At 49.9% G+C, this 23,624-nt stretch overlaps 8 protein-coding genes across 8 annotated transcripts; 5 read left to right on the top strand and 3 right to left on the bottom strand.

Moving 5' to 3' along the window:
• Positions 1 to 210: 210 nt before the first annotated feature.
• On the bottom strand, positions 211 to 1,515 carry PFLUO_LOCUS8568 (uncharacterized protein; the record flags this gene model as incomplete). The annotated part of the gene is made up of 5 exons (XM_073786315.1): positions 211 to 447; positions 500 to 1,058; positions 1,116 to 1,245; positions 1,301 to 1,460; positions 1,510 to 1,515. 5 exons carry the CDS (start codon positions 1,513 to 1,515, stop codon positions 211 to 213), a joined length of 1,092 nt encoding a protein of 363 aa, XP_073642583.1.
• Positions 1,516 to 2,891: 1,376 nt separating this feature from the next.
• PFLUO_LOCUS8567 (uncharacterized protein) lies at positions 2,892 to 4,428 on the top strand (the record flags this gene model as incomplete). Its single annotated transcript, XM_073786314.1, has 2 exons — positions 2,892 to 3,018; positions 3,071 to 4,428. 2 exons carry the CDS (start codon positions 2,892 to 2,894, stop codon positions 4,426 to 4,428), a joined length of 1,485 nt encoding a protein of 494 aa, XP_073642582.1.
• Positions 4,429 to 4,738: 310 nt separating this feature from the next.
• PFLUO_LOCUS8566 (uncharacterized protein) lies at positions 4,739 to 5,737 on the top strand (the record flags this gene model as incomplete). Its single annotated transcript, XM_073786313.1, has 5 exons — positions 4,739 to 4,814; positions 4,865 to 4,923; positions 4,978 to 5,352; positions 5,401 to 5,598; positions 5,654 to 5,737. 5 exons carry the CDS (start codon positions 4,739 to 4,741, stop codon positions 5,735 to 5,737), a joined length of 792 nt encoding a protein of 263 aa, XP_073642581.1.
• Positions 5,738 to 6,096: 359 nt separating this feature from the next.
• Positions 6,097 to 7,170, bottom strand: PFLUO_LOCUS8565 (uncharacterized protein; the record flags this gene model as incomplete). The annotated part of the gene is made up of 1 exon (XM_073786312.1): positions 6,097 to 7,170. One exon carries the CDS (start codon positions 7,168 to 7,170, stop codon positions 6,097 to 6,099), a length of 1,074 nt encoding a protein of 357 aa, XP_073642580.1.
• A 2,105-nt stretch (positions 7,171 to 9,275) lies between these two features.
• On the bottom strand, positions 9,276 to 11,954 carry PFLUO_LOCUS8564 (uncharacterized protein; the record flags this gene model as incomplete). Its single annotated transcript, XM_073786311.1, has 6 exons — positions 9,276 to 9,858; positions 9,921 to 10,604; positions 10,658 to 11,490; positions 11,548 to 11,657; positions 11,710 to 11,742; positions 11,804 to 11,954. The coding sequence occupies 6 exons, from the start codon at positions 11,952 to 11,954 to the stop codon at positions 9,276 to 9,278; spliced, it is 2,394 nt and encodes a 797-aa protein (XP_073642579.1).
• A 1,491-nt stretch (positions 11,955 to 13,445) lies between these two features.
• PFLUO_LOCUS8563 (uncharacterized protein) lies at positions 13,446 to 14,763 on the top strand (the record flags this gene model as incomplete). Its single annotated transcript, XM_073786309.1, has 4 exons — positions 13,446 to 13,502; positions 13,554 to 13,721; positions 13,791 to 14,227; positions 14,277 to 14,763. 4 exons carry the CDS (start codon positions 13,446 to 13,448, stop codon positions 14,761 to 14,763), a joined length of 1,149 nt encoding a protein of 382 aa, XP_073642578.1.
• Positions 14,764 to 17,175: 2,412 nt separating this feature from the next.
• PFLUO_LOCUS8562 (uncharacterized protein) lies at positions 17,176 to 18,453 on the top strand (the record flags this gene model as incomplete). The annotated part of the gene is made up of 3 exons (XM_073786308.1): positions 17,176 to 17,541; positions 17,618 to 18,046; positions 18,130 to 18,453. 3 exons carry the CDS (start codon positions 17,176 to 17,178, stop codon positions 18,451 to 18,453), a joined length of 1,119 nt encoding a protein of 372 aa, XP_073642577.1.
• A 2,443-nt stretch (positions 18,454 to 20,896) lies between these two features.
• Positions 20,897 to 21,632, top strand: PFLUO_LOCUS8561 (uncharacterized protein; the record flags this gene model as incomplete). The annotated part of the gene is made up of 2 exons (XM_073786307.1): positions 20,897 to 20,928; positions 20,990 to 21,632. The coding sequence occupies 2 exons, from the start codon at positions 20,897 to 20,899 to the stop codon at positions 21,630 to 21,632; spliced, it is 675 nt and encodes a 224-aa protein (XP_073642576.1).
• Positions 21,633 to 23,624: the final 1,992 nt, after the last annotated feature.

Below are 23,624 nucleotides of genomic sequence, written 5' to 3'. Positions count from 1 at the left end.
CGTTTTGCTCTTGACAAGTCGAAAAGCTACGCTAACCCTGCGCAGTGGGGAAAAGAACACCGACCACTCTGTCTTCCTCCCATGTTCCTGCACCCAGTCAAGAACGTGGTGTGTCGAGATTCATTTTCTGTGTCAATTTGTGCGATATACCCAAAAGAGTGCTGTGATGATGTCTAGAATAATGAGCACCTGTCAATCAAAATAATTCCTTCAATCAGCCACACCCCCAATGATCACCTTGATCACACTCTCTTTGCCCTGTCGCACCAGCTCAAATGCGTCCTCGGCCTGCTCGAACGTGTACCGGTTCGTGATGAGCCGCTTCACGTCGATCTTGCCGCTGGCAATCAGATCAACGGCAGTCGGATAGCAGCCCGTCGTGTAGCGGATGGAACCGCGGATGGTCAGGTCGCGAATGCACGCCGTGGTGATGGGGAAGTTGACGTTCTGCTTGTTATTCAGTATATGCATAGACGACGCAAGGGTTGTCGAAACTCACTTCTTTGCCCATCCCGGCCTGCACGTACATGCCTCCCTTCTTGGTGAGATGCACTCCGGTCTGGATACACGCCTGCGCACCCGTCGCCTCCAGCACGACATCAGGCCCCTCGCCAAGGTCGAACCATTTCTTCATCATCCGCGCCACCTCCTCGCTCCATGCATTGTCATCCCCATCCTCAGGTTTAATCGGCGGCACAAACACACCGTCCGCTCCAAACGAGCGCGCAAACTCAGCCCGCGACTGGCTGATATCCACCCCGATGACCTTTTTCGCGGCGTACGCCTTGCTCACAGCCTGGCAGAGTAGCCCGATAGGCCCACACCCGAAGACAACGACTGTCTGGTTAGGCTTCACTTTGCCAACCTTGGTGATCTGGACTGCCACCGCAACCGGCTCAACTAGTGCCCCTTCTTCGAGATCCATGTGCTCCGGCAGCGGGTAGCAAAAGTCCGCCTGCGTGCGATAGTACTTGGACAGTGTTCCATCGTGCGGCGGCGTCGCTGCGAAAACTGTGTCTGGGCAGAGATTGTATGAGCCGCTGCGGCAGTAGTTGCAGCTTAGAGCTGGTCAGTGATCTTTTATCACGTACGGGGTGGTTGGCTCTTGAACGTACTGTCTACATGGCACGCCGGGCTCAACGGCCACCCGATCACCGACTTTGACGTTCTTCACAGCCGAACCAACCTCCACAACTGTCCCAGAACTCTCATGGCCGAGTACGATAGGTGACCGGAGAATGAAATCTGCGAAAATGCGATTTGAGTCGCCTATCCAGAACTCACGACACATATTACTTACCTCCGATCCGTCCTCGCTGCCAGTAATGGACGTCACTGCCACAAATACCTGTCTGCGCAACGTGAATGCGCACATCCCATGGGTCTTTCAGTGGGGGCACGCTACGGTCTTCGAAGACGACGTCCTTGACGGCGCGGAGTACGAATGAGCGGTTTGTTTCCTGGCTGGTCGTTAATAAAGACCGGATACATGGGACCCTGTTTTTGTACACTCATGTTGTTTGAACATGTATATGATAGCGAAAATGGTGGTGGATGAAGTTAGCTATTTAACCTTTACTTCGTCTTTATCGTATTGTCTTCTTTCTTCCCCGCACGACGCGGATAATCCACTCCGGGACGATCTACTCCGTTTAGTAGTGCGTGGATAGTGCTTGAACGAGTCACACCACTACTGGGTGTTTATAGTCATCCATTGTAGAAAGTTTGGCCTATAATACAGACACTTGGTGGCGGTCCACGGTAGCATTTCCAAATGCCGACCAGACCCAGAATGATCTTTTCCAACACAAGATTCGAGTGATTTGACCGGACAGGGACGGTATGTTCCCCTGTCGTGATGGAGACTCCATGATCTCTCTTCCAGACTCCATTTATTATAGCATTCGTCACAGCCTCTCGCCAGCCCTCCGCCAGTAACTTACCCTTCTTTCCCGAGAGCAGATAATGAGTCCCGACTGTGCCGTCGTCAACTTGAAAGTCACACGACATTCGGCTGGCGGGGTCGGTCTCAAGAGTCATACTGAAGTATGTGGTCATCTTGGCCCGGGGCTGGTATAGATAGACAGCCATACGCTTCGACAAAACCACGCTGGAAGGACTCTGGAACCCGATGACCATGAATGGGCAAACGAACCTGTTCAAAGTCGCCCGCCTTGGAGACAATGCTAGTCAAAATCTCCTCGTGGAAGTCAGATGGCCGCTGACCCCCATTGAGCAGACAACGAAATCCCTGGGAGAGTTGCGGCGTTGTCGGGAATAGAGCTGGTTTCGTGCCTGGACAGTTCGACGACACGTGTAAATTGGGCTTGCTTTGACTGGGTGCACTACCAGTTCCCAGACCCCTGCTTTTTGATCCTGGGTAGCGCGCATGCAGGTGGTCTCTACGGCATTTTCGAGTGTCTGCCAACGCGTGGCGACCCTGTCGGCCTCGTTACAGTATAGTAATGAGAAGCGGTCTGTCGAACACCCGAACTTGCGAAGACTGGCGAGGCGGTCGTATTCAGAGTGTCGGTCGGTTACTTAACATCGATGCTTGAAGATGAAGAATCGGATGGAGAGCTTACCTACCGATCGGATTGTTGTTTCTTCAATGACTAAGGGTCCGATCTGTATAGTCATCTCCGGCGGCCGTCCGGCGATTCGCACAGGAACAGTTAAAGATCAGCGACCCGCACCAATGATTGTTTCACCGCGGGGGACACGTGCCAACGCAATTCCCTCATGGGTCTTGCGCTCTCGCTGATAGGCCCGATTGTTGATGCCGGAGTATGAATCGTCGCCGACACGGGATTTACCCGGCGAGTGATTTGGTACATATTACGACCGACTGCCCATTCCCGCACTGGAAGGTTCAGGCATCTTGCAGGATCATGAAGTACTCCGTTTCGCTCCCCATCCTGGCCCTCGCCGGCGGCGTGCTGGCTTATGATTATCCGCCCATCCCCAAGGACCTCACCACCCCGTCTCAGCAACGCCTGGCTATCCACGGCCCCAATGGTGAGCGCCATTGTGCCGAGTTTCCACTTGATTGGTACTGACCCTTCCTCAGAGGTATCGGTCGCCTGGAACACATATGCTCCGTTGAACCACACCTGTGTGAGCTATGGCACCACCGAAAACGACTTGTCTAACGTGCGATGCTCCTCGTCCGCCTCCACCACCTATGCGACCTCGCGCACTTGGTCCAACGTGGTGACACTGACGGGCCTTGCACCCGCGACGACGTACTACTACAAGATCGTGTCGACCAACTCAAGCGTTGGCCACTTTTTCAGTCCCCGGACTCCGGGTGATCCAACGCCATTCAACGTGAGCGTCGTTATCGACCTGGGCGTCCAGGGTGCGAATGGGTATACTGTGAACAAAAGAGACACCCCCCCGGCCGTCGCTCCCTCTCTGAACCACACCACCATTCAACGCTTGGCGGAAACGGTCAACAGCTATGAATTTGTGATCCATCCCGGGGACTTTGCTTATGCCGACGATTGGTATCTCAAACCCCAGAATCTGCTCGATGAGAAGGATGCGTACCAGGCTATCCTGGAACAGTTCTATGCGGAACAGCTGGCTCCTATTTCCGGCCGCAAACTCTACATGGCCAGCCCCGGGAACCACGAGGCCGACTGCGAGGAAATTGACTATACTACGGGCCTTTGCCCCGAGGGCCAGCGTAACTTCACCGACTTCATGCATCGCTTCCACGACACCATGCCTACTGCGTTTGGGTCCTCTTCATCCAGCACAAAGGCTCAAACCCTCGCCCAGAAAGCGCAGTCCCTCGCCAATCCGCCTTTCTGGTACTCTTTCGAATACGGCATGGCCCACATCGTCATGATCGACACCGAAACCGATTTCCCGTCGGCGCCAGATGGCCAGGATGGCTCAGCTGGACTTGATGGTGGACCTTTTGGGGCTCCACACCAGCAGCTCGACTTCCTGGCTGCCGACCTGGCCAGTGTCGACCGGTCCGTGACGCCGTGGCTCGTGGTCGCCGGACACCGACCATGGTACTCGACTGGCTCGGACAACGGCTGCGCGCCATGTCAAGATGCCTTTGAGTCGCTTTTCTATAAATACGGCGTGGATGTGGGCGTTTTCGGCCATGTGCACAACTCGCAGCGCTTCTATCCGGTCAACAACAGCATTGCGGATCCCCACAACATGACCAACCCCTCGGCACCCATGTACATTGTTGCTGGAGGCGCCGGCAACATCGAGGGGCTGGATTCACCAGGAAGTGAGCCCTCCTACACGGCCTTTGCCTATGGAGATGATTACAGCTACGCCACATTGAACTTCGTGGACCAAAAGCATTTACAGGTTACCTTCATCCGATCCTCTACGGGTGATGTCTTGGATTCGAGTGTGCTGTACAAGAATCACACGACCAGCTTCGTCGTGCAGTGAGTTGCAAATGAGTCCCATTGCTTTGTAAATAGTCAATTTAGAGAACCACACTCGGAGCATGAAATGCAGAGCTGCAATGATCCATCTTGTAAGCCTTGAGGGTGGTGTCGAAATACACGTATACTGTTCTATGTTTAACGGAGCTCTCTATTCCGGAGTATACATCATGTGCCACATCGTCCGTGGTGGAGCCCGCCGGGAACACCCCATCCGCTCGGAGTTGGTGCGAGCGCGGGGGGAAGAAGTGAAAAGGGAACAGAGAGAAAGATAGAACCAACAACCTTCTATACTCCGATATATTCTCATCAATATGGTCCTCGCCCAGCCCCAGAACCAGCATGTCATGAAGGCGTTCGACCTTACCGGCAAGGTTGCCGCCGTGACCGGTATGCTAGAGTCCCGCGAGTTCCAACGTCGAACTGACAGTCATTATCAGGAGGTGCCCGTGGAATCGGCCTCGAGGTGTCCAGAGCGCTCGCTGAAGCAGGTGCCCACGTAAGCCACATAGCTATCTAAGAAAGCGTGACATGCGGGACTAACAAGATGCAGGTAGCCTTGATCTACAACTCGTCCAAGACCGCAGACGCGACCGCGGCCGAGATCGCGTCTGCGAACAATGTTCGCGCAGCTGCGTACCAGGCAAATGTAGGTGTTCAGTCAGAGATCGAAGCAGCCGTGCAGCAAGTCTCCAAGGATTTTGGAAAGATTGATATCATTGTCGTTAACTCCGGAATCACTTCGTGCGTCTCGGCCGAAGACTACACAACGGAGCAGTGGAGCGATATCATGAAAGTCAATCTTGATGGAGCCTTCTACACTGCCCAAGCTGCGGCGCGCATCTTTAAGACGCAGGGCCATGGAAATGTTATTTTTACTGCGTCTGTCAGCGCGACGCTGGTGAATGTCCCTCAGAAGCAGGCTGCGGTAAGTTAAATTCTACTCATTGCTGGGGTATTCGCTAACTGTAAATAGTACAACGCTTCCAAAGCAGGTGTTGTCCAGCTAGCCAAGTGCCTTTCGGTGGAATGGGTTGATTTCTGTCGCGTCAATTGCATTTCGCCCGGATTCATCGCAACCGAGATTCTGGACATCCACCCCCAAGAGTGGCGGGAGAAGTGGTTCAGCATGATTCCCGCAAAGAGAATGGCTGAGTGCTATGAGCTGAAGGGCGTGAGTTTTTCGTTTGAAACAGTTTTCAGGAAGCATTTGCTGACAAAAGAAACAGGCGTATGTCTTCTGTGCATCTGATGCATCCAGCTATATGACCGGTGCCAACATTGTTATTGACGGTGGATACACGCTTCCTTAAACATAAGCAAGTTCTGCTATTGATCCATAGGCATTATAGAATTGATTTCTAATGATCATAATCGTGGTCTATATCGCTCATTCTACCCTAGGCAACCGGTTCATAAATTCTATAATTGTAGGTTCCTTGCCTGTGCTAGTTACCAGTGATGTTATATCGCCTTGTCAGGATACAAGGGACATACAAATCTGAGCTAGTCAACCTGTTTCTCAATAATTTAGGGGAGATACATTATACGAAAGCCAAATAGTACATATATTCATAATCGAGTCGACATCATTCCTCTGAAAATAAAGATACATTTTTCACCTGTGAAAAAGAGCACACTAGCAGAACCGGCGACCCTGAAAGTGCGTTATTTATTCGCTCACGTCCTTCGTAGACTTTTGTCGTCTCAGGCGGAATAATTGAGCGATATCAGTCCAGAAACCCACAGGTTTGTCCACCAAACAGGTCTCGTAGGCGTCAATAAGCGGGCGATCCCAAACTAGGTCGAGTTCTTCAGGTTTCAAAATTTTGGTCCGGTGCGCCAATTTCCACCCAAAGTACAGGATAGGGGCGACAATTTGCATGGTATAATTTTGGAAAAAGCCTGTGACGCTCCAAGGATCGAATGCCGAGTACCCATAGAATAGTAAGATGATGACCATGGCAACGAGGCCAATCCATGCACAATAAGGTTGAAAATAACCGGTATACGGAAAGCTCCCTCGGTCGACGCCCTGGCGCTTGCAGGCTTTATGGAATCTGATGTAAGTGATGCACATCACAAGATAGTCGATAAGGGCGCCGGCAGTGGTTAGGTCGATAAGCCATGTTAGGACCAGCGAGGTGGTATTCGAAATCTGCAGGAGCGAAAGAAAGGGGAAACACATGACCACCCCGAAAGCATAGATAGGAATGCCCCTTGCTGTCTTGGCCAGGACTTTGGGGGCGCGTCCATCGAGTGCGAGACCATAGAGAGAGCGGGTGGCGCAGTATGTCAAAGCATTGCCCGCAGAGAAGACAGAAGTGACAAGAAGAGCATTGACGATGTGAGGAAGAACATCGATCTTCATGTTAGACATAGCGATAAGGTAGGGAGAAGCACCGCCTCCTTTCTTGCTGCTTTCTCCAGCCAGAATCGCTTGAAGAGTGGGGTCGTTCCAAGGCACAACGATCCCAATGCAGAGAGCGCTGAGCATAAAGAACAGTGCAAATCGCCAGTAGATAGTCTTGAATGCAGCCTTGATGTAAATGCTAGGACGCTTGGCTTCTGCTGCTGCCATGGAGATATACTCAGGGCCGACGATGATGAAAGCGGCAGACCATACTGTAGCCAGAAAGCCTTCAAATCGACCGAGGCTACCAGAAGCCCGATCTTCAGCGAAAGGACCTGGATTATTCCAGTACCGGAATCCATATGCATCGTGTTGTGGATTACCACCGACCATGGTGACGAATGTGAAAAAGAACGTGACAAAGATCAGAAGGACCTTCCCCGACGAAAGCCAGAATTCGGCTTCCCCATACGCAGATACGGCAAGAAGGTTAAGAAGCCTGTTCTATGTGAGCTTCTAGACTTCTAGTAAGGCAAATTTTGTCGGTTCATGGGAAAATTGAGAGAATGGACACAATCCTCGGTAGATCAGAGATGAGGAAGAGAGGGGGGACTTCGTACCCATAAAGAACGATGCAAGCTATACAAACTGCAGCAACAGGAATATCGTCTCTCCAATAGCTCAGGATGAGGTTGATAGCTGTTATTTCGAAAGGGATCATCAGCGCTTCATAGATGAAAAAGTTCCACCCAACCATAAAGCCGAGCGCGTCGTCGACCCATTTTCCAGCCAGGCGAATGAACCCCCCGGGCATAGGATGAAGAACAATCATTTCAGCTATGCAATTATTCACACAGCCGAGCACAAGGCAGTACGCAACATAGGAGATGAATAAGCTGGCGGGTCCACCAGCAGCGAGTCCATTTCCTATAGTGATAAACAATCCGGTGCCAATCGACCCACCAATGGCTATGAGTTGGATATGCCTATTTTCAAGTCGCCTGTGGAGACCATTAACTGTTTGGAGTTGGCCCTGGACAGGCGCATCGGGCACATCTTTGACATCGTCGACGTCGTCATATTTTGGCTTGTTCTCCATCTGGGAGAGGCTCCGATCGGCGATTGCTGCGGGGGCGATTGCTGCGGGGGCGATTACTGCGTGGGCGATTGCTGCGCGGGCGACTGCTGCGTGGACGACTGCTGCACGGGGAAAAATGGGAGAGTCGATAATGGAGGCTAGGATGATTGCTTTGTGGAGGGCCGCACTAGGGTAACATGGGTTGCATACGATATCGCCGATGGGCCTGGGTACATACGGGCTGACTGGGAGGAATCTGATGCTCAACAAAAAAAAAAAAAAGTTTCCAGGGAAAAAGAGAAAAAGGTGCGGGGATAAGTGCACCCAAGGCCCGCTTTATACATTTTGCGTCCAGCCAAGTCCGTTGTTTTCTACTGGCGAATTACAGTTTTCGTTTCTGGGAAGGGTGTCTCTAGAAGTTGGGGGTGGAGTGCTACTACCGCCAGAACCCGCTAGAGGTAACGCCAGACTGACCGTAAGTGGTCGGAGGCTTGGCTCAAATCCAAAGCGGTTCACTTTCGCCGCCGAAATAGGCAGAAATGCGGTAGGTGGCTGATCCTGGCCGAATCTCCGGTTCACACAATCCACAACCGAGCCCCCCATCCAAGCGAGTGCCGCACTCAAAAACACCATAGTAAATGGGATAAATTACATCTCGGTTTCTCAACAACGCTAGCTTAGTTTAGGACTATACAGTATCATCATAGTATCTAGACCATATCTAGCCTATCTAGCCTATTTAAGACGTTTGGAAAATTTGTGAGGCTTTGTTGTTCAGAGATACTGTGGCGCCGCAAAGTCTGTGACCCCCAAAAGTACCCTTTTTACCGCCTCCCCATAATGGACATATCGCCCATTAATAGCAGTTTTTGATTGGTGTGGACGCTAATTGCCGACCGAATATTAGCGCGGTACTTTGGGGGGGTCACCGAATTTTGCGGTGCCACTGTATATATTCCCCCCACGCGCATCTGTAATTTTTTTTTGGTAATGCAATGAAAGAAGTTCTCAATTTTGATTTTAATCAATTTATGCTCTATACTACACATATTGATAGCTTCATACCAATGATCAATTAAGATTAACTGGTGGTTGTTGAAATATTGAGTTACGAAAATATTGTATTTACTATGGTGTTTCGGGGTGAGGCTCGCGTTGTGGGTTAGATTACTAACTGAGTTTCGCTCGACTCTGGGTCCAATCCCGTAAATCCCTCCGAAGGAAAGGATTGCCTTTTCCCCCCTGGAAGAAAAACAAAATGAGATTGCCCCTCGTCCCATGTTTTTACAGTAAGGACCCACCATAATCATCTGCTAATAACTACACAACCCGGAGCTGATTCACCGATCAAATTTCCCAAGGTTTACTATTGGATAAAAACCTATAGAACTTAATCACTGTACCGCTACAACATCCGTTCTCACGAGGAATAATCGCCCAGACTCGGGGGCAGGTCCTTGACATGCGTACCCCACGTGCTCTCGCTCGAGCCTAGTTCGAGCTCAAGGACGCCGCCATCAAGGAAGAAGTCATGGCTGATCCAGTTCTTAGTCCAGGGCTTGCCGTCCCTCTTAGCACTCTGGATGTAGATGTTCTTGTAGCTGGGGTCGAAGTTGATGTTGCGGATCGTCGCCACATTGCCGGTCACAGTGTGACGGATGCTAATCTCCTTGAAATACGGTGGCGTGATGAGGTACACATCCTGTCCAGGCACAGGCCAGAGACCCATCATGCTGAGCACGATGAACGACCCCATAGCCCCGCTATCATCGTTGCCTGCAATACCGGCCACGGTGGTGTTGAACTGTGAGGGAATGTAGTAGTGGCTGCGCTCCGCAGAAAGGGCGGGGCGTCCGGAGTAGTGGAACTGGAAGACGGTCAAGAACGCCTGCTCGTCGCCTACATAGAGCAGCCCGGACTCATGGAAGTAGGTCAGCCGTTTCGTGAAGGATTTGGCACCTCCGAGGGCCGTGATAAGCGATCCCATGTCATGGGGTGCGTAACTAACCGGAGACAGGTCAATGAGCTGATTGCAAAATGGGGAATGGGGAAGCCATAAACATACAAGGTGTAGAGGAAGGCGCTGCCCTCGTAGGTCTCATGTCCATCGGGATTCAGGTAGCACGAGTCAAAGTCGAGTAACGGACTGCAGAAGATCGGATCCTGGTAGCCCCAAGTACCATTCGTATACTTGGGCTGCAAGAATCCGGTGAAGCCGGTGTTGCTTCCATTGATGCTGGAAGTCTGGGCGGCGTTGAACATATGGGCCCAGTTACCAGACCGGACCGTATACTTCTCGTAGTCAGCGTGATGGCCCAAGCCCTTGGCCATCTCAGAGATGCAAAAATCGTTGTAGGCGTATTCCACGGTACGAGAGATACTGCGAGTGTGCGTACCCACGCCGTACGGGTCGTAGTCGTCGGTGGGAATGTAACCCAGGTTCTTCCAGCTGTGAAGACCACCGCGTCCCTCCACGTTCCAGTTCGCAGGCTCCACCTCGGCGTCTTTGACCACGGCCTCATAAGCAGTGTCCCAGTCAATATCCTGGACCTTCTTCAGATAGGCCTCTGCCAAAAGGACATCTGCATTTGATCCGCCTTGAGTGAAGCCCTTGCAAAGCGACATGCGGCAGTCGGGAAGGTAGCCCTCATGTCGGTAGGTATCAACCAGACTGCGCATCATTCGGGATTGCGAGACAGGGTCCAGTAGAGTTAGGAGCGGATGGATACTGCGGAAAGAGTCCCAGATGCTGAAAGTGCTCGTGTTAGCTTCATATGCTAGTTTATTGCGGACATATCTCACCAATAGTAGCTGTCGTAGTACGGCTCGGTACTCTGCCATAGAGGATTCTCGCCTGTATAATCCTGCGGGCTGATCATAGCCCGGTACGCCCCACTCCAGAAAACGGTCTGAAGATCAGAGGACACTCCTTCCGCATCCACAGTCACGACATTCAGCTTCTCCCGCCAAGCAGCTTCGGCGGCCGATACAGTGCCTTCAAAATCAAAGTTCGGTTGCTCCTTTTCAGCATTGGCACAAGCCTGGTCAACGCTCATGAAACTCACACCGACGCGAGCCAGAATGGTGTTATCTTTAGGGCTGTTGAACTGGACGAATGTACCCGCGGAGAGAGTGGCCGGCGTGTTAGTTCCGTCCGGAGTAAGCGAAACTGATTTTCGGGTGAAATTTGCTCGATTCTGCACCCAGACACCACTGTTGCGAACATCAGCTCCTCTGAAGTCCGCGCAAAAGTGCATGTCGTAAGTGCCGATACCAAAGCTGGGGCTAAAGGTGCCATTGCCCGTAAGCCGTCCCGTCGATGGGTCGACCAGGGCAGTTCCGTTCTGGCGTGACTGCGGCAAATCCATCAGATCCACCAGAATTACGGGGCTGAGCGACTCAGACGACGTGCCATCGAAAGTGAACCGATATAGGGCGGATCGGTTGGTCGTGGTCATCTCGGCTTGAATCCCATTCTCCAAATCAATGCTGAAATATCCTGGACGCGCCTGGGCCCCATCTGATGAGTTCGACCAAGCTGTCGCTCTGTCGTTCATCTGCCACTTGCATTGGTTGATGTCGTCATTGGGGCAGCTTGCCTGAGGGAAGATCGGGAAGTTGCCCAGTGATGGCGACTGGTTGTACGAGTCAGAGAGTTGAATGGATCACAGTCGAACAGCTGGAAAACCTACACCTCCCGTGCCCGAGTCATGCATGTGCGAGAATCCATAAACGTATTGGTCGTCCCATGCAAATCCGGCTTGGTTCTCACCAATGGTATCTGCCACAGCCTTGGCCATGCCTAATTCTGGTCAGTTCTGCCAATCTGTTAAGCAGTTTCTTGGGCTACGAACCAAAAGGCAGATTCGCTCCGGCAAAGACGTGGCCTGGCTCGATTGTTCAAAATTAGTTTGAGACCGACGCAGCTTTCTCCTCATCGAATCGCACCTCCATTGGCCGTCCCAATAAAGGGATCAACATAATTCAGAACGTCAGAACGCTTTGCAGATACCCCCGGCACGTTCAGAGCGACCGAGGCATACAGGGTAGCTGCAATAGCGCTCAGGGGCGTTGACTGGGGCTGAAACAGCGATCGCATGATGAGCTCAGACACTGGACAGGACGGTGTCAATTGAGGAGCAGAGGCAGGTTCAGGGTGAGCCTCGCAGCTTCCGTATTCGTGAACAAGCACAATTCGTTTTCCAGAATGGGGCTTGAGCTTTATTTAACTATTTAACTAATGAGTCGCGAAAAGTCGCGGGGCAGCATTCCACCGACGATCGACAGGGAGACACACCTATTGGACTAGACAAACAACACCAGCGGGCTTTCACGTCATGTCGTATTGGTGGCTCTGAGTAGTAAGGCTGCGGTGCGGCACGATAACTCTAGCGTCCCCTTGTCCTCCTCAACCAACGGTAGGCACCGCTGCTTTCCCCTACATGGCGCACAGTCGTGGAGCAAGCAAAGACTACAGGATGTGCAACGGAGATGCCCAAACAGGATTCCTAGCAGGGTTCGGAGTAAAGCGACCACCGGAAATTTCGCCGAGGTGCCTGATTGCGCCGATCCTTATGTGTTTATGGCGAATCAACAACTCCTAGGTCGCGGGGAAATCTGAGCAGGTGGAGCTGTCTCCGCATCTATCATGTAACCCTCTGCTAGTGTAGTAGTTGATCTAATTTACCCGGAGTCAGACCGGCGCAAATAAATGACAATCGGGCCAATAATAGTTCGGTTGGAAACTCGTCGTTTAGGATTGTTGCGCGGACCTCACAGGTTGTCTGGAAAAGCTTGATTTAGCCAAAAGCGGCAGATGCATGAGCGTTACCGGCGTCAATGTGCTGTCGGAGTTTTCGTCTATTTTGCCGTTCAAAACATCCGCCCCGAGATCAAGGGCAATGCTGTCCCAAGATCTGCCGCTCATGTCTGCTGACGGTCCTCTTGGGCGAGAGGGCTGATGAACTAGAGAAGCTAGGCTATTTAAGGGCATTGCTGCACCGAGATCCGTTCTCATTTGAGTGTTCTCGGTCCGCAGTCTAGAAGCCTCCTCGTGGAGTTCCGCCATCTCGGGAAGCAACGTACGTTGTGATTCGGTTTCTTTCATCGTCAAGCTCAGTTGACGCCCGAATTGCCGTTCCAGATCGTCCAAGCACCTGAAATGAACACCCTGATCGAGTCATGATATGTGTGGCTCTGTGCCTACTGATACCTGGAGGCATCATAGTCCCGCCTTGTTTGTTCATTTCTAACTTTATTTGTGTCCGGACGATGTGAAGACCGAAGCATTTTAGTGGCTGCTGTGATGATCGACCACCGATCGGGCGATGATGGCATTCTGCCGGGCGGTCAGTCCCTGAGCTAGTCTTCATCCCTGCACATTCAATTCCGTTCCTTCTTGCTCGGTCTACATACCGGCATCTCTATTTGGTTCGCGAATATAGTGTGCAACTCTCTCATGCTGGAACTGTGCAAAATGAAACACTCGTGATATGCTTGCTGGGATTGGGTGCGTTGTCATTAAAGACATAGGCCGGAGGTCGACTCCGGTGACCTCAACACTTCACCCGCCGGACAGAAAATCAGCACGATGGCTGGGGTACCATCAAACAAGGCTTGCGAGCGATGTAAGAAGAGACATCTGAAGGTTGGTACATCGATAACAAATTTTCATATCTTTTATTAATTCGCCACCCAGTGCGATGAGACTCGTCCTAGCTGCCAGCGGTGCATCGCCGCCGGCGTGAACTGCCCGGGATATGTCCAAATGCGCAAATTCATCGACCAAGGAGCTTCAGTCAGACGCCGGTATGCTCCATACCAGGAATCCCACCCCAAAAATGTCAACGGATCCGCGGCAAGTAAAGTAAGTAACGAAGGATCAAATAGGTTCTTATCTTCTCAGGCGACTGTGAATCATACTAATCAGAACCAGCATTCGGAGGCAGATGAGCAGGGGAATACGCAGGCACAGGAAATGCCGAAGGATAGCTCGACCTTGCATTTGAAGACGGAAGAAGCGAAACCAGATTCACAAACTAGTCCTTTGGACACGGACATGTCTGGTCCCACGATGACACCAGGCGCCGCTCAGTCAATGTACTCCAGTATTCCGGCTTTTGGAGGTGAAGGCGGCGGATCGACAAGAAGCACTATCTGTAGCTTGGCCTCACCAAACGCCTCTACGGGTGCCTTGATAAGTGAACATTCCCCTCCTAATCGTCCTGATTTCACACGACTCGTGGCTTCAGAGAGCTTGTCACAGCGGAATGAGAAAGAAGAGTTCCAAGACATCTTTTCGGAGCTTATGACTGGCACTGAGCATGAGACTGCCTTTCTTATTCGACATTTTTCTGACGTGCTGGGTCCTTGGTAATTGATTTCGTCTCCCTCTCCGAGAGAATGACTAACCTTTCATAAGGCTGGACCTCTCGGACAGTGGAAAGTTCTTTGCTGTGTACGTGCCGATCCGAGCTATCAACAACCAATCTCTCAAATACGCAATTGCAGCTTTGGCAGCCAAGCACTTAGGACAGGTTAAAGGGGCCAAATTGCCTGCAGGTAGTGGTGTGTTTACAAGTCTCGCCATCATGGAGACCTATCCGAATTCGACTCAGGTGGACTGGTTTCTCAAAGCCGCAAACTACTATTACCTGGCAGTTTCTGAGCTGAACACGGCCACTTCCGACGGCTATACGTCTGTATCTAGTTCGGATGTGTTGGAGTCACCTATTGAGACGCTTGGTCGGTGGCTGAACTCTGACTCTACACAATCCGGATTGGATCCGGCGAACAATGCTCCATTTACCGCCACGCTGTTACGAAAGACGGAGGAAATGCTTGCGGTCGTTGTGCTCCTGACGTTCTATCGACTCATGGATACCAGTGGAGACCAATGGCATGAGTGAGCATCCCCATCTGAGCTTTTGGTTATTCTTCTATTGACGTAATCAGACAATTGACCGGCATCAAGTCTCTATTTGAATCCCTTAGCCGTGTGCATATGACCTCGTCATCTTTATTTTGCCATGGTGTTCGCGCAGCGTTTTGGAATTTTGCTCGTCAGGACTATATTGGTTCTTACTTTACCCGATCTCCAACCCATCTTGATCCAGATGATTTGTTTCTCTGGCGCACAGCAGGAATATCGATCGAGGCCCAGGATAGAAAATTTCACATCAATACGTCTGCAGTGCACACCTTGTCCCAGGAGGACCAGGCAGCCAATGGCTTGATTTGGCTGCTCAACAAAGTGATCAATTTTCTGGCGAGATCGAAACAGTCACAACTAGCGCAGTGGGCTGGGTCTCCGCACCCCGAATCTCCCGAAACGCAAGCCGCCGACATTGATACTTGGCTTAAGCTCTGTTTCGATTTGCAGACATGGTTTGAAGGTGTACCGGAGACTTTCCGCCCATGCATTCGCATCGAACACCCCAAAGATCATTCAAAGCCATTTGAAAAGAGCAGTCTTCCATTTCCAGAGGTGTATCATGGTCTGACTGCTTGTGCTGCCGCCACGCAACACTATCATTTCGGGCGAATTGCGTTGCTGCTCAATCGACCGCCCGATGTTGTCAGTGCTCCCAGTACAGCGTTCGATCGATTACAAGGCTACCGTGAAGTGACGAAAGAAGTTGAATATCGCTGCCGAGAAGTCTGCGGCATTGCGTTAGGACGGCCACAGGGTGGCTTACGCATTTACATGGTTCCGCTCCTGTACGCTGTTGGGCAGTGCTTGGAGAATGCAGAAGAGCACGACATTATTGTTGATATCCTCCGCGGAGTCGAGGCTGACCTGGGTTGGGCTACTGAATACGCGGTTCAGAAGCTACAGGCTTCTTGGAGCAGATGATATTACCGCCGAGTTTCTCTGGATAACACAGAATAATGTTTTCTGCTTCCCATACAACAACGTCCTGTATACATAAGTTAGGCGCCATAATTAGATTTTGGATACAATTAGATGGATCACACCTGTCAGTTTTGAAATTTAATTGTGATCAATAGTATCAAAGTCCCCTTGTCTATTCATTCATAGGATGTGGTTCTACTCCCCGTGTTTCCCAAGGCCCGGCATGTCCTCTTCATAATAGGTATCGACATATTCCTCGGTGTTGACGCCTTGACAGTAATAATGCCCGTTGTTAGCCATGAATTACGCTAAAATCAGATGACTCAACCGTTACCCTCTAACTATAAGTTAGCTATACCAATGCCATCTTATTAATATTGATTTACTTCAGCGAAATTGATCTAGACATGCTGCTCTAACTTCGTAGAGTGGTTGAGGCAAAGCTAGATGTTAGGCGCTGAAGGATTCTACATAGTGTGCAACCAGAGATGATGATTCCTGTGTCGGAAAGAATCTAGAGGATTTATTTCTTAGAGAGACTAGCTTTGATCATTCGCATTCTAACGCGATCAAGTCTGTGGGCACTTTCTGGGGTAAGTCCGGGGCATCTACCCCTCGTGCCCCACCAAGTTTCCATCGAAGAAGGCCTGCGGTAGTTAACTAGCCCCACATTTGAAGCTTAATAAATTAGTGGATTTCCCTCACAATAGTTTGCAGAATGAATATGAATCGAAATCCTCTTCAATGAGCCCGACAGCCTGGTTAAAAATGCCGACTTATCCGTGGGCTACACTGTCTCAAAAAACAGATGGCACTTTCGAGTAAAGAAACACGAATCCTGTAGCTCAAAACTCCAATAGTTATTGAATTTAAACATTACTAATAGCAACAAAAGTCGAATGGGACTGTGGTTTAACCCTGGTCCGTCCAGTCCAGTAGAGCGGTGTTCGCTGCGAGGTCGGCAGCGAAATGGAGTGTTAACTACCGATATGGACGGACCGTGCCTGCAGCGCTAGATTCATTTAATATTGCTCGGTGATCAGTTCCACTCAGCGCAATAGATGCAATTTGGATCAATCGGATACCGTCATTGGTGAGGGGTAGATGGTGGTGCCTTTGAGGTCGGGGTTTTCCCAGAGACAGTGTTCCTACAAACGGCAAGGACCGCTATAGGCACGGTTTCAAGCTATTATTAATGTTTCTTGCCCCACACAAGTCTTACCATCCCTTGATCTCGTGAGTTCAATTGAGTTGTTCCGGCATTTTCGACCATATTAAACTGCCGGCCAGCTCCTACAACGTCAGTCCGGCGGTGATATAAATAAGAGCGCAAAAGAAGGATGACAATTGTGACGAGGTAATACGACTATATCACGCAAAAAAACTGGCCAGGGTTCCTCCTCAGTCTCTGAAGTTAGTACACAATATCTTTTTTCAACTCGTCAATATATTCATAGAAAAGAAAATGGGCTCCATCGGGCCTACATATGAAATACCTCCATACGAGCGGCCACCTCCAACCAAGGAAAATCTTGACTGGGCACCCCTGGTCACTATTGATGTTTCCCACTTTGACGAGCCTGGTGAGAAGCAGCGGCTGGCTGCACAACTTGAAGACACTATTTGCAATGTAGGATTCTGGATTGTGACCGGACATGGTATCCCCGATGAGGAGGTCAAGCGAATGCTGGCCATTGGAAACGCATTTTTCAAGCTTCCCATGGAGGAGAAAGTCAAGGTTCCCATTGATCTTGGTAACGATCTGAACTGGGGGTACCGTGAGCCGACTCGGGCGCTGGGAGACAGCGGATGGAAAGAGTCTGTGGAGACTGTATGTATCACACATCAACGTAGAAAAATAACAAAAAACGCATTGAATTAGTCCTCAGCGCTGACAAATATCGCAGTACGAGCTTCACAAAGATATTCCTGCGCTGAACGATGTGAAGGATGCCGACCTGATCAAGGCGTACAAGAGCGAATGGGCCCCGTTTATGAAAAAGATGTATGAACGGATTGCACGCCCGCTTTACATACTTATTGCCATCATCCTGGAGCTTCCGGAAGACTACTTTACTTCACGCATTGAATGGCAAAAGCGCTCGGAATGCTGGCTTCGTTTCATGCTGCACCCCCCTCGCCCGGATGATTACTATGAGGCCTCGCGCAAGTTTGGGATCAGTGGACATAGTGACCAATCCAGCATAACAATGCTCTGGCCACAGAATGTAGCAGCACTACAGATGCTCACGCAGGGGGGTGAGTGGAAGTGGGTGAAACCAGTCCCTGGTGGTGTCACCATCAACGCTGGTGAGCTCATGTCGCATGTCACTAAGGTACGTTGACCGGCACCTCTGTCTAGTTTATATTTTTATATACTTCTTTGTCTTCTTCCTTCATTAATGTCATACTCCTACAGGGCTACGTTAAGGCCACGGTTCACCGTGTCTACACTCCGCCAAAAGACCAGAGAGACTGTGATCGTCTAGGTCTAATTTATTTCTCCCTTTTCAATGATGACACGAAGATTCTGCCGGCGCCGAGCCCCAAGCTCCTGCGGCTGGGTCTTATGACAGAAGAAGAGATGGAGCGAGGTAAGAATCCTCCACCGGTAACGCCGACTAGCGTCGAATACACTCGGTCACGCATGCGCAGCCGGCATCACATTAAGGAATTCAAGCAGCGAGATGGGAACCACAGCTATGTCTACAAGGGGCTGGAGGCGAAAAGTAATTACGACTAAGTTTGTGGGGCTCCACGAGCCATTTTATTATTATATAAGTACTTTTCATGTAGTGCCCAATTGATTCTGTTTGATTCTAAGTTGTGTAGCCATCCTCGTCCAATACCTGGAAACATAAGATATGGTCAATTGAATTAGATGGCAGCATTCCCTCCTCAAATGAAGCCCGATCCTGAAATTCCTCCTTAAACACACAATATGTTACAACAAAAGTGCGTTTCCTACAGAGTTAGACATAATCCATCTATTAGCCCAAAGGAAGGGATACATGTAATTTCTTCGTGTGTTTGCCCGGCTTTCAAGGATCAAGATTATTAGGACAAGGGTACTAGAAAGTTCACTATTTATAGGCATTACCTAAAGCTATTACAAAAACATATCTTCCAAGGACCACGTAGACTTAGTGTTGAGGGGATTGTTCCAGTTAAAGACGAGATTGTGGGCATAGCGTTAATCTTAACGTTGGCAATTTTGCGTCGGCATCGATCGTAAGGTTGTGAGCAATGGGAAGGTAACACCCTGCTTACCCCTCAAGTGGACAAATGCGCCAAAAAATCCCATTGTTCAGCTCTAGCCTCTCTCTTCCTTTTTGAATAATCATGTTATGCCGGCCAGGGGGGCTAGTGCGGGGCCCCGCAACTGGTCGTTGCTTTCTAGGGATCTCTCTTCACCGGATTCGGCATATTTAGAGGACCACATTTGCCGACATGGTCCCTCATTGCAGTCGGGGTCTATGCCATTCTGACCCTGTAGCGGTGGTTCTTTATAAACTATAAACCCCCGTTTGCTGGGGCTGTCCAGGATTCCTCCAAATCTTCAATCTGACCAGACCTTCCAGCACATTTTTTCATAAGTGGTCCTAGTATCTTCATCCACCATGGCCGCGGATGCAGCGAAAGAGACAAACGCAGTTGTCAACGACAAAACATCTTACGACGAAGACGTGACGACCACTGAACACATCAATGATGTGCTCACTCATACAGATACCTACCTTGATGATCAACATGTCAAACTGGGATGGAGGACTTGGCTAGTGGTGTTCATGATGATATTTGGGCAAGTTTCCAGCTCTGGTCACAATTTTCACCTTACCCTAATCTGTACAATGACAGCAATTTGACCCAAGTTTTTGTCGTGACTGCTGCTGGACAAGTTATTGCTTTTATAATCCGCGATCTGGGAAACCCGTGAGTGTTTCTAGGCTATCTGCTTTGTCTGGGAGAGAAGAAAGTCTGCAATGACTCCCCAATTCTCGAGTCCTAAAATCTGCAACTTTTTCTTACTAACGCCGAACTATCTACTAGCGGTCTAGCGGGCTGGATTATCCAGGTAAACTCATCATAGTTATTTTTAGTATTTGCTGGCTGACTTGCCTTCCAAGGGCCCTCTTGTTATGCAAAGCGCCTTGTCACCCATTGTTGGCCGGCTCTCGGACGTTTTTGATCGGAAATGGGTCATCTCGGTCCCCTATATCTTCTCATTCGTCGGAGCTTGCATCTCCGCAAGAGCAACTGATATGAATACATTGATCGGAGGTGGAATCCTTATCGGGATCTGTTTAGCAACTCTTCCCCTTCTGCTCGCAATTCCGTCCGAAATTCTCCCCATGAAGTATCGTCCTATTTCCGGCGGAATCGCATTCTTCGGAGGTGCTTGTGGTGGACTGTGAGTAGATCTTTTGTGCCGACTTTTGGGAAATAAAGCCCTCCGGCCACCCCGCTCCCAAATAGTTCTTCCTCAAGATATCACTCTTCGAAGATCAAAGCTAATCATAAGACTTCTAGTATCGGAATTCTTGGTGCCGGTGCTGTCACGAATCAGAGTGTCCATGGTTGGCGTAATATTTTCTGGCTACAAGCCGCCTTTCATGGAATGACCTTTATCGGCCTGGTTCTCTTTTATAATCCCATTCGTCGCTCTGATTATCCTAAGATGAGCCTCAAAGGCTATATATGGAGCATGGATCCCATTGGCTCTGCTCTCTTCGTCTCAGGAACAACACTCATATTGCTCGGCTTGGATTGGACAAGTGGTTCGTATCCTTGGAAGAGTTCGCACGTGCTCGCACCGCTTTGTTTGGGGATTGTTTTGATTATAACATTTGGCTTCTATGGTACGTTATATGAGGTTCTTTGAGGAATTACAAATCGAACTATTCCTAAATGATGGATCTACCTAGAATGGAAGTGCAGGACCGATGGACTGGTAGCTCATGCTTTCTTCAAACATGGACGCAATTTTGCTTTGGGTTTGTTTGGCTTCGCTGTTGAAGGGTGAGAATATTCATATCGTTTTCTCCTTCCACCGCATCGTCGGTTGCTAATGCTTCAACAGGTGGATGTTCTACAGCGCGGTGAATAGCGTCACTCCTCAACTAGTCCTCAATCTTGGTTGGGAGACTACAGCTTGGGATAATGCAACCCGGCAAATGACTTACCAAATGCCTGCCATCATCGGCTCTTGGATTATATCGTAAGCCCCCTCTTGTTCCATCGACTGTCATGTCATCATTCCTTAATACCTTCCACATTAGAGCCTATGCGACGAAATACAAGGAACTCAAATACCCTCTCGTCATTTGTTTCACCTTGTTCCTGGTCTCCAGCATATTCTATGCCACCGTCAGCCCAACAGAAAATCACGCCCAAATGGGAATCAATGTTCTCACCGGCTTCGGACAGGCCGGACCACTTACTCTCATCACACCCATCATCCAATACTCATCCCCACACGCCTTGATCGCCACTGCGAGCGGTCTTGCAGCCGTTGCACGCGCTGTCGGTGGGGCTTTTGGCTCTGCGGTCCTTGATGCAATCGTCAATGGCCACTTGGATTCTACCCTCGATCTTGCAGTCGGTAGTGCAGCTACCAAGGCCGGTCTTCCTGCTAGCAGTGTACCGGCACTTATGGCGGCATTTGCGTCTGGAACAGGGTTTGGCAGCGTTCCCGGGATAAACTCAACAATCCTAGAGGCAGCCAGTGATGCCAGTCATTGGGCATATGCGCATGCATATCGACTGGCGTGGTCAAGTGTCATTCCTTTCGTTGCGTTGGCAATTATCGGGATTTTATGTCTCAAGGATGTGAAGGAGATGATGACCGAGCACGTCGAGGCATCTGTTGAGCCAGGTGCTGCACAACGGGAGGCGAGCCATGAAGTGAACCATGAGCTTTGAAAGAGCCTAAGAGCCTAAGTGCTTTGAATCCTACATGGTGCACACCCACGCTCAAGATTTAGACAGCATGTAGAGTTAATCTATTCTAAACTGTCCACTTTAATCTGTTTGTTTCTATGAACATTCGACAAACATGAGGTTAAATTCTGCAGTGTATTCATATTTCCATACCGGAATACCTGTTTTCCGTGATTAATCTCAGTTGACTTGTTTACCCCCAGCCCTGATATCTCCATCAGTAAGATGCTCCTAATAGAGGCAGTCTCAAAAACCCACCTTTGAACCCGGTTTCATCTTCTCCGTATTTAGAAGAACATATACATAGACGACCTATAGTTCTGTTTTACAGTGATAGAGACTCCAATTTACGACACCAATAATTTGATGGATGATAGCAATCAGCTTCAAGAGCTGCAGTCTGTGCTCCACGAGCTGACTTCACTAGCTTTAGTAAGTACCTCATATAGCAGCAGTACTATTTTAAGATCTGATCATCCAGAACTTCTAAGTCATTCAGAATCAAGCTTTAAAGAGTGCCCTTCCCAGTGAAAACCGCCACATCCAAGGATTCTGCTCTGATAAACGTCACTACGTCGACAACAACCCTCTCACCAGAGGGGTTTGCTCCTTGGGTTGAGTCTATCTTCCCAAGTACAACGAGCAGTACCTCTTCTACTACGTTGGCGATTTCGGACCCATATGTTGAAGGCTGAAATTAGAAAGTTGTTAGTGCCTAGTCGAAGTGTATTTCTTAATACTCTTGCAAGAACTAGGGAATGTGTGTGCGAGGAGAAGGAGCTGCTGCCTCAGTTTAGAAATGAGGGTTAAAATTTCCATTTACGGATCCCCGAATGCCGGTATGTAAGAGGTCAGACTTGGATAATTATGCAGGAACAGATCGTGATTACAACAGTCACACGCGTACAGTCCCTGTGTAGCTAGTATAGGACGGGGAGGTGTCACTATTCCCACCACATGTCTATCTACACAGTCGCAATATTACCGAAATTTCTTTACTGATCAAAAATCTTCAATGACGAGTACAGAATTTTGACTATGTCTTTAACTTCCTTGCTAGTCTTTAAAGACGCTATATTTGACAAAAATTGAATAAGAAAAAAATGAAATAAAAACAAACGCAAAGAAAAAGAAACAGTCAGGATTCGCTACTGGTCACCCACCTAACACTTACCAACCAACCAAATAGTCTACGTCTTCCCGATGCAAGTCAATTCGCCCGACTTACATGAAGCCATTTCCATTGATCATATCATGGTACTTTTTTTTTCCAAACATGTACGGGCCTAGCAAACCCCTCCTCGTCCCTCTCAACTTTCAGTATCCTCTCAAATCCCTGCGCTTTCAATTCATCCTCAAAGGGCGGCCTGATCTGGATTGTCTTATATGTCTCTCTCAATTCTTTATTCCTCCTTGAAGCTCTCGCATAATTGCTCATAGGCTGCGGCTCCACGACGAGATAACCTCCCTCATTCAGTATGCTTTGTATGTGCGCAAATAGCGTCAACATTCCGGAGTCCCCGTTGTTGAGATGTATCCACTTGGTCACAGAGAGCAGTAGGACAACGTCGAACTTGCCCAGCGCGGTGCCCGTGTATGCGGACGCATCCACGAAGTCAAAGTGCTCAAATGTGCACGGCCCGTCCGGGTATGCCGCCTTCGCCTGCTCCACCAGCCACGGGTCGATATCGACACCGACTGAGGCAGCCGCGCCGCAGTGTGCTATCACCTCATGGGTCAGTTTGCCCGCGTTGCAGCCTAGGTCTATGACTCGCGCATTGCGTAGGATATCTGATGGGAGAATGGAAAGTCGCTCGTCCGGGACGGTGGGCGCCCGGAACTTAGTGTAATATTGATGGTAGTTGCCATGGCGTGCAGCGAGGTGCGTAGCTTTGAAGCGCTCTGCTCTAGAGAGTTCTGTTGCCGGGGGGAGATGGTGATGGCATGCTTCTGCCATACTTGGAGATAGCGTGA

The sequence above is a fragment of the Penicillium psychrofluorescens genome (assembly GCF_964197705.1).
Source record: "Penicillium psychrofluorescens genome assembly, chromosome: 6".
Lineage (NCBI taxonomy): Eukaryota > Fungi > Ascomycota > Eurotiomycetes > Eurotiales > Aspergillaceae > Penicillium > Penicillium psychrofluorescens.
Note: the sequence above shows the minus strand (reverse complement) of the source record. Positions and strands in the feature narration are given on the sequence as shown.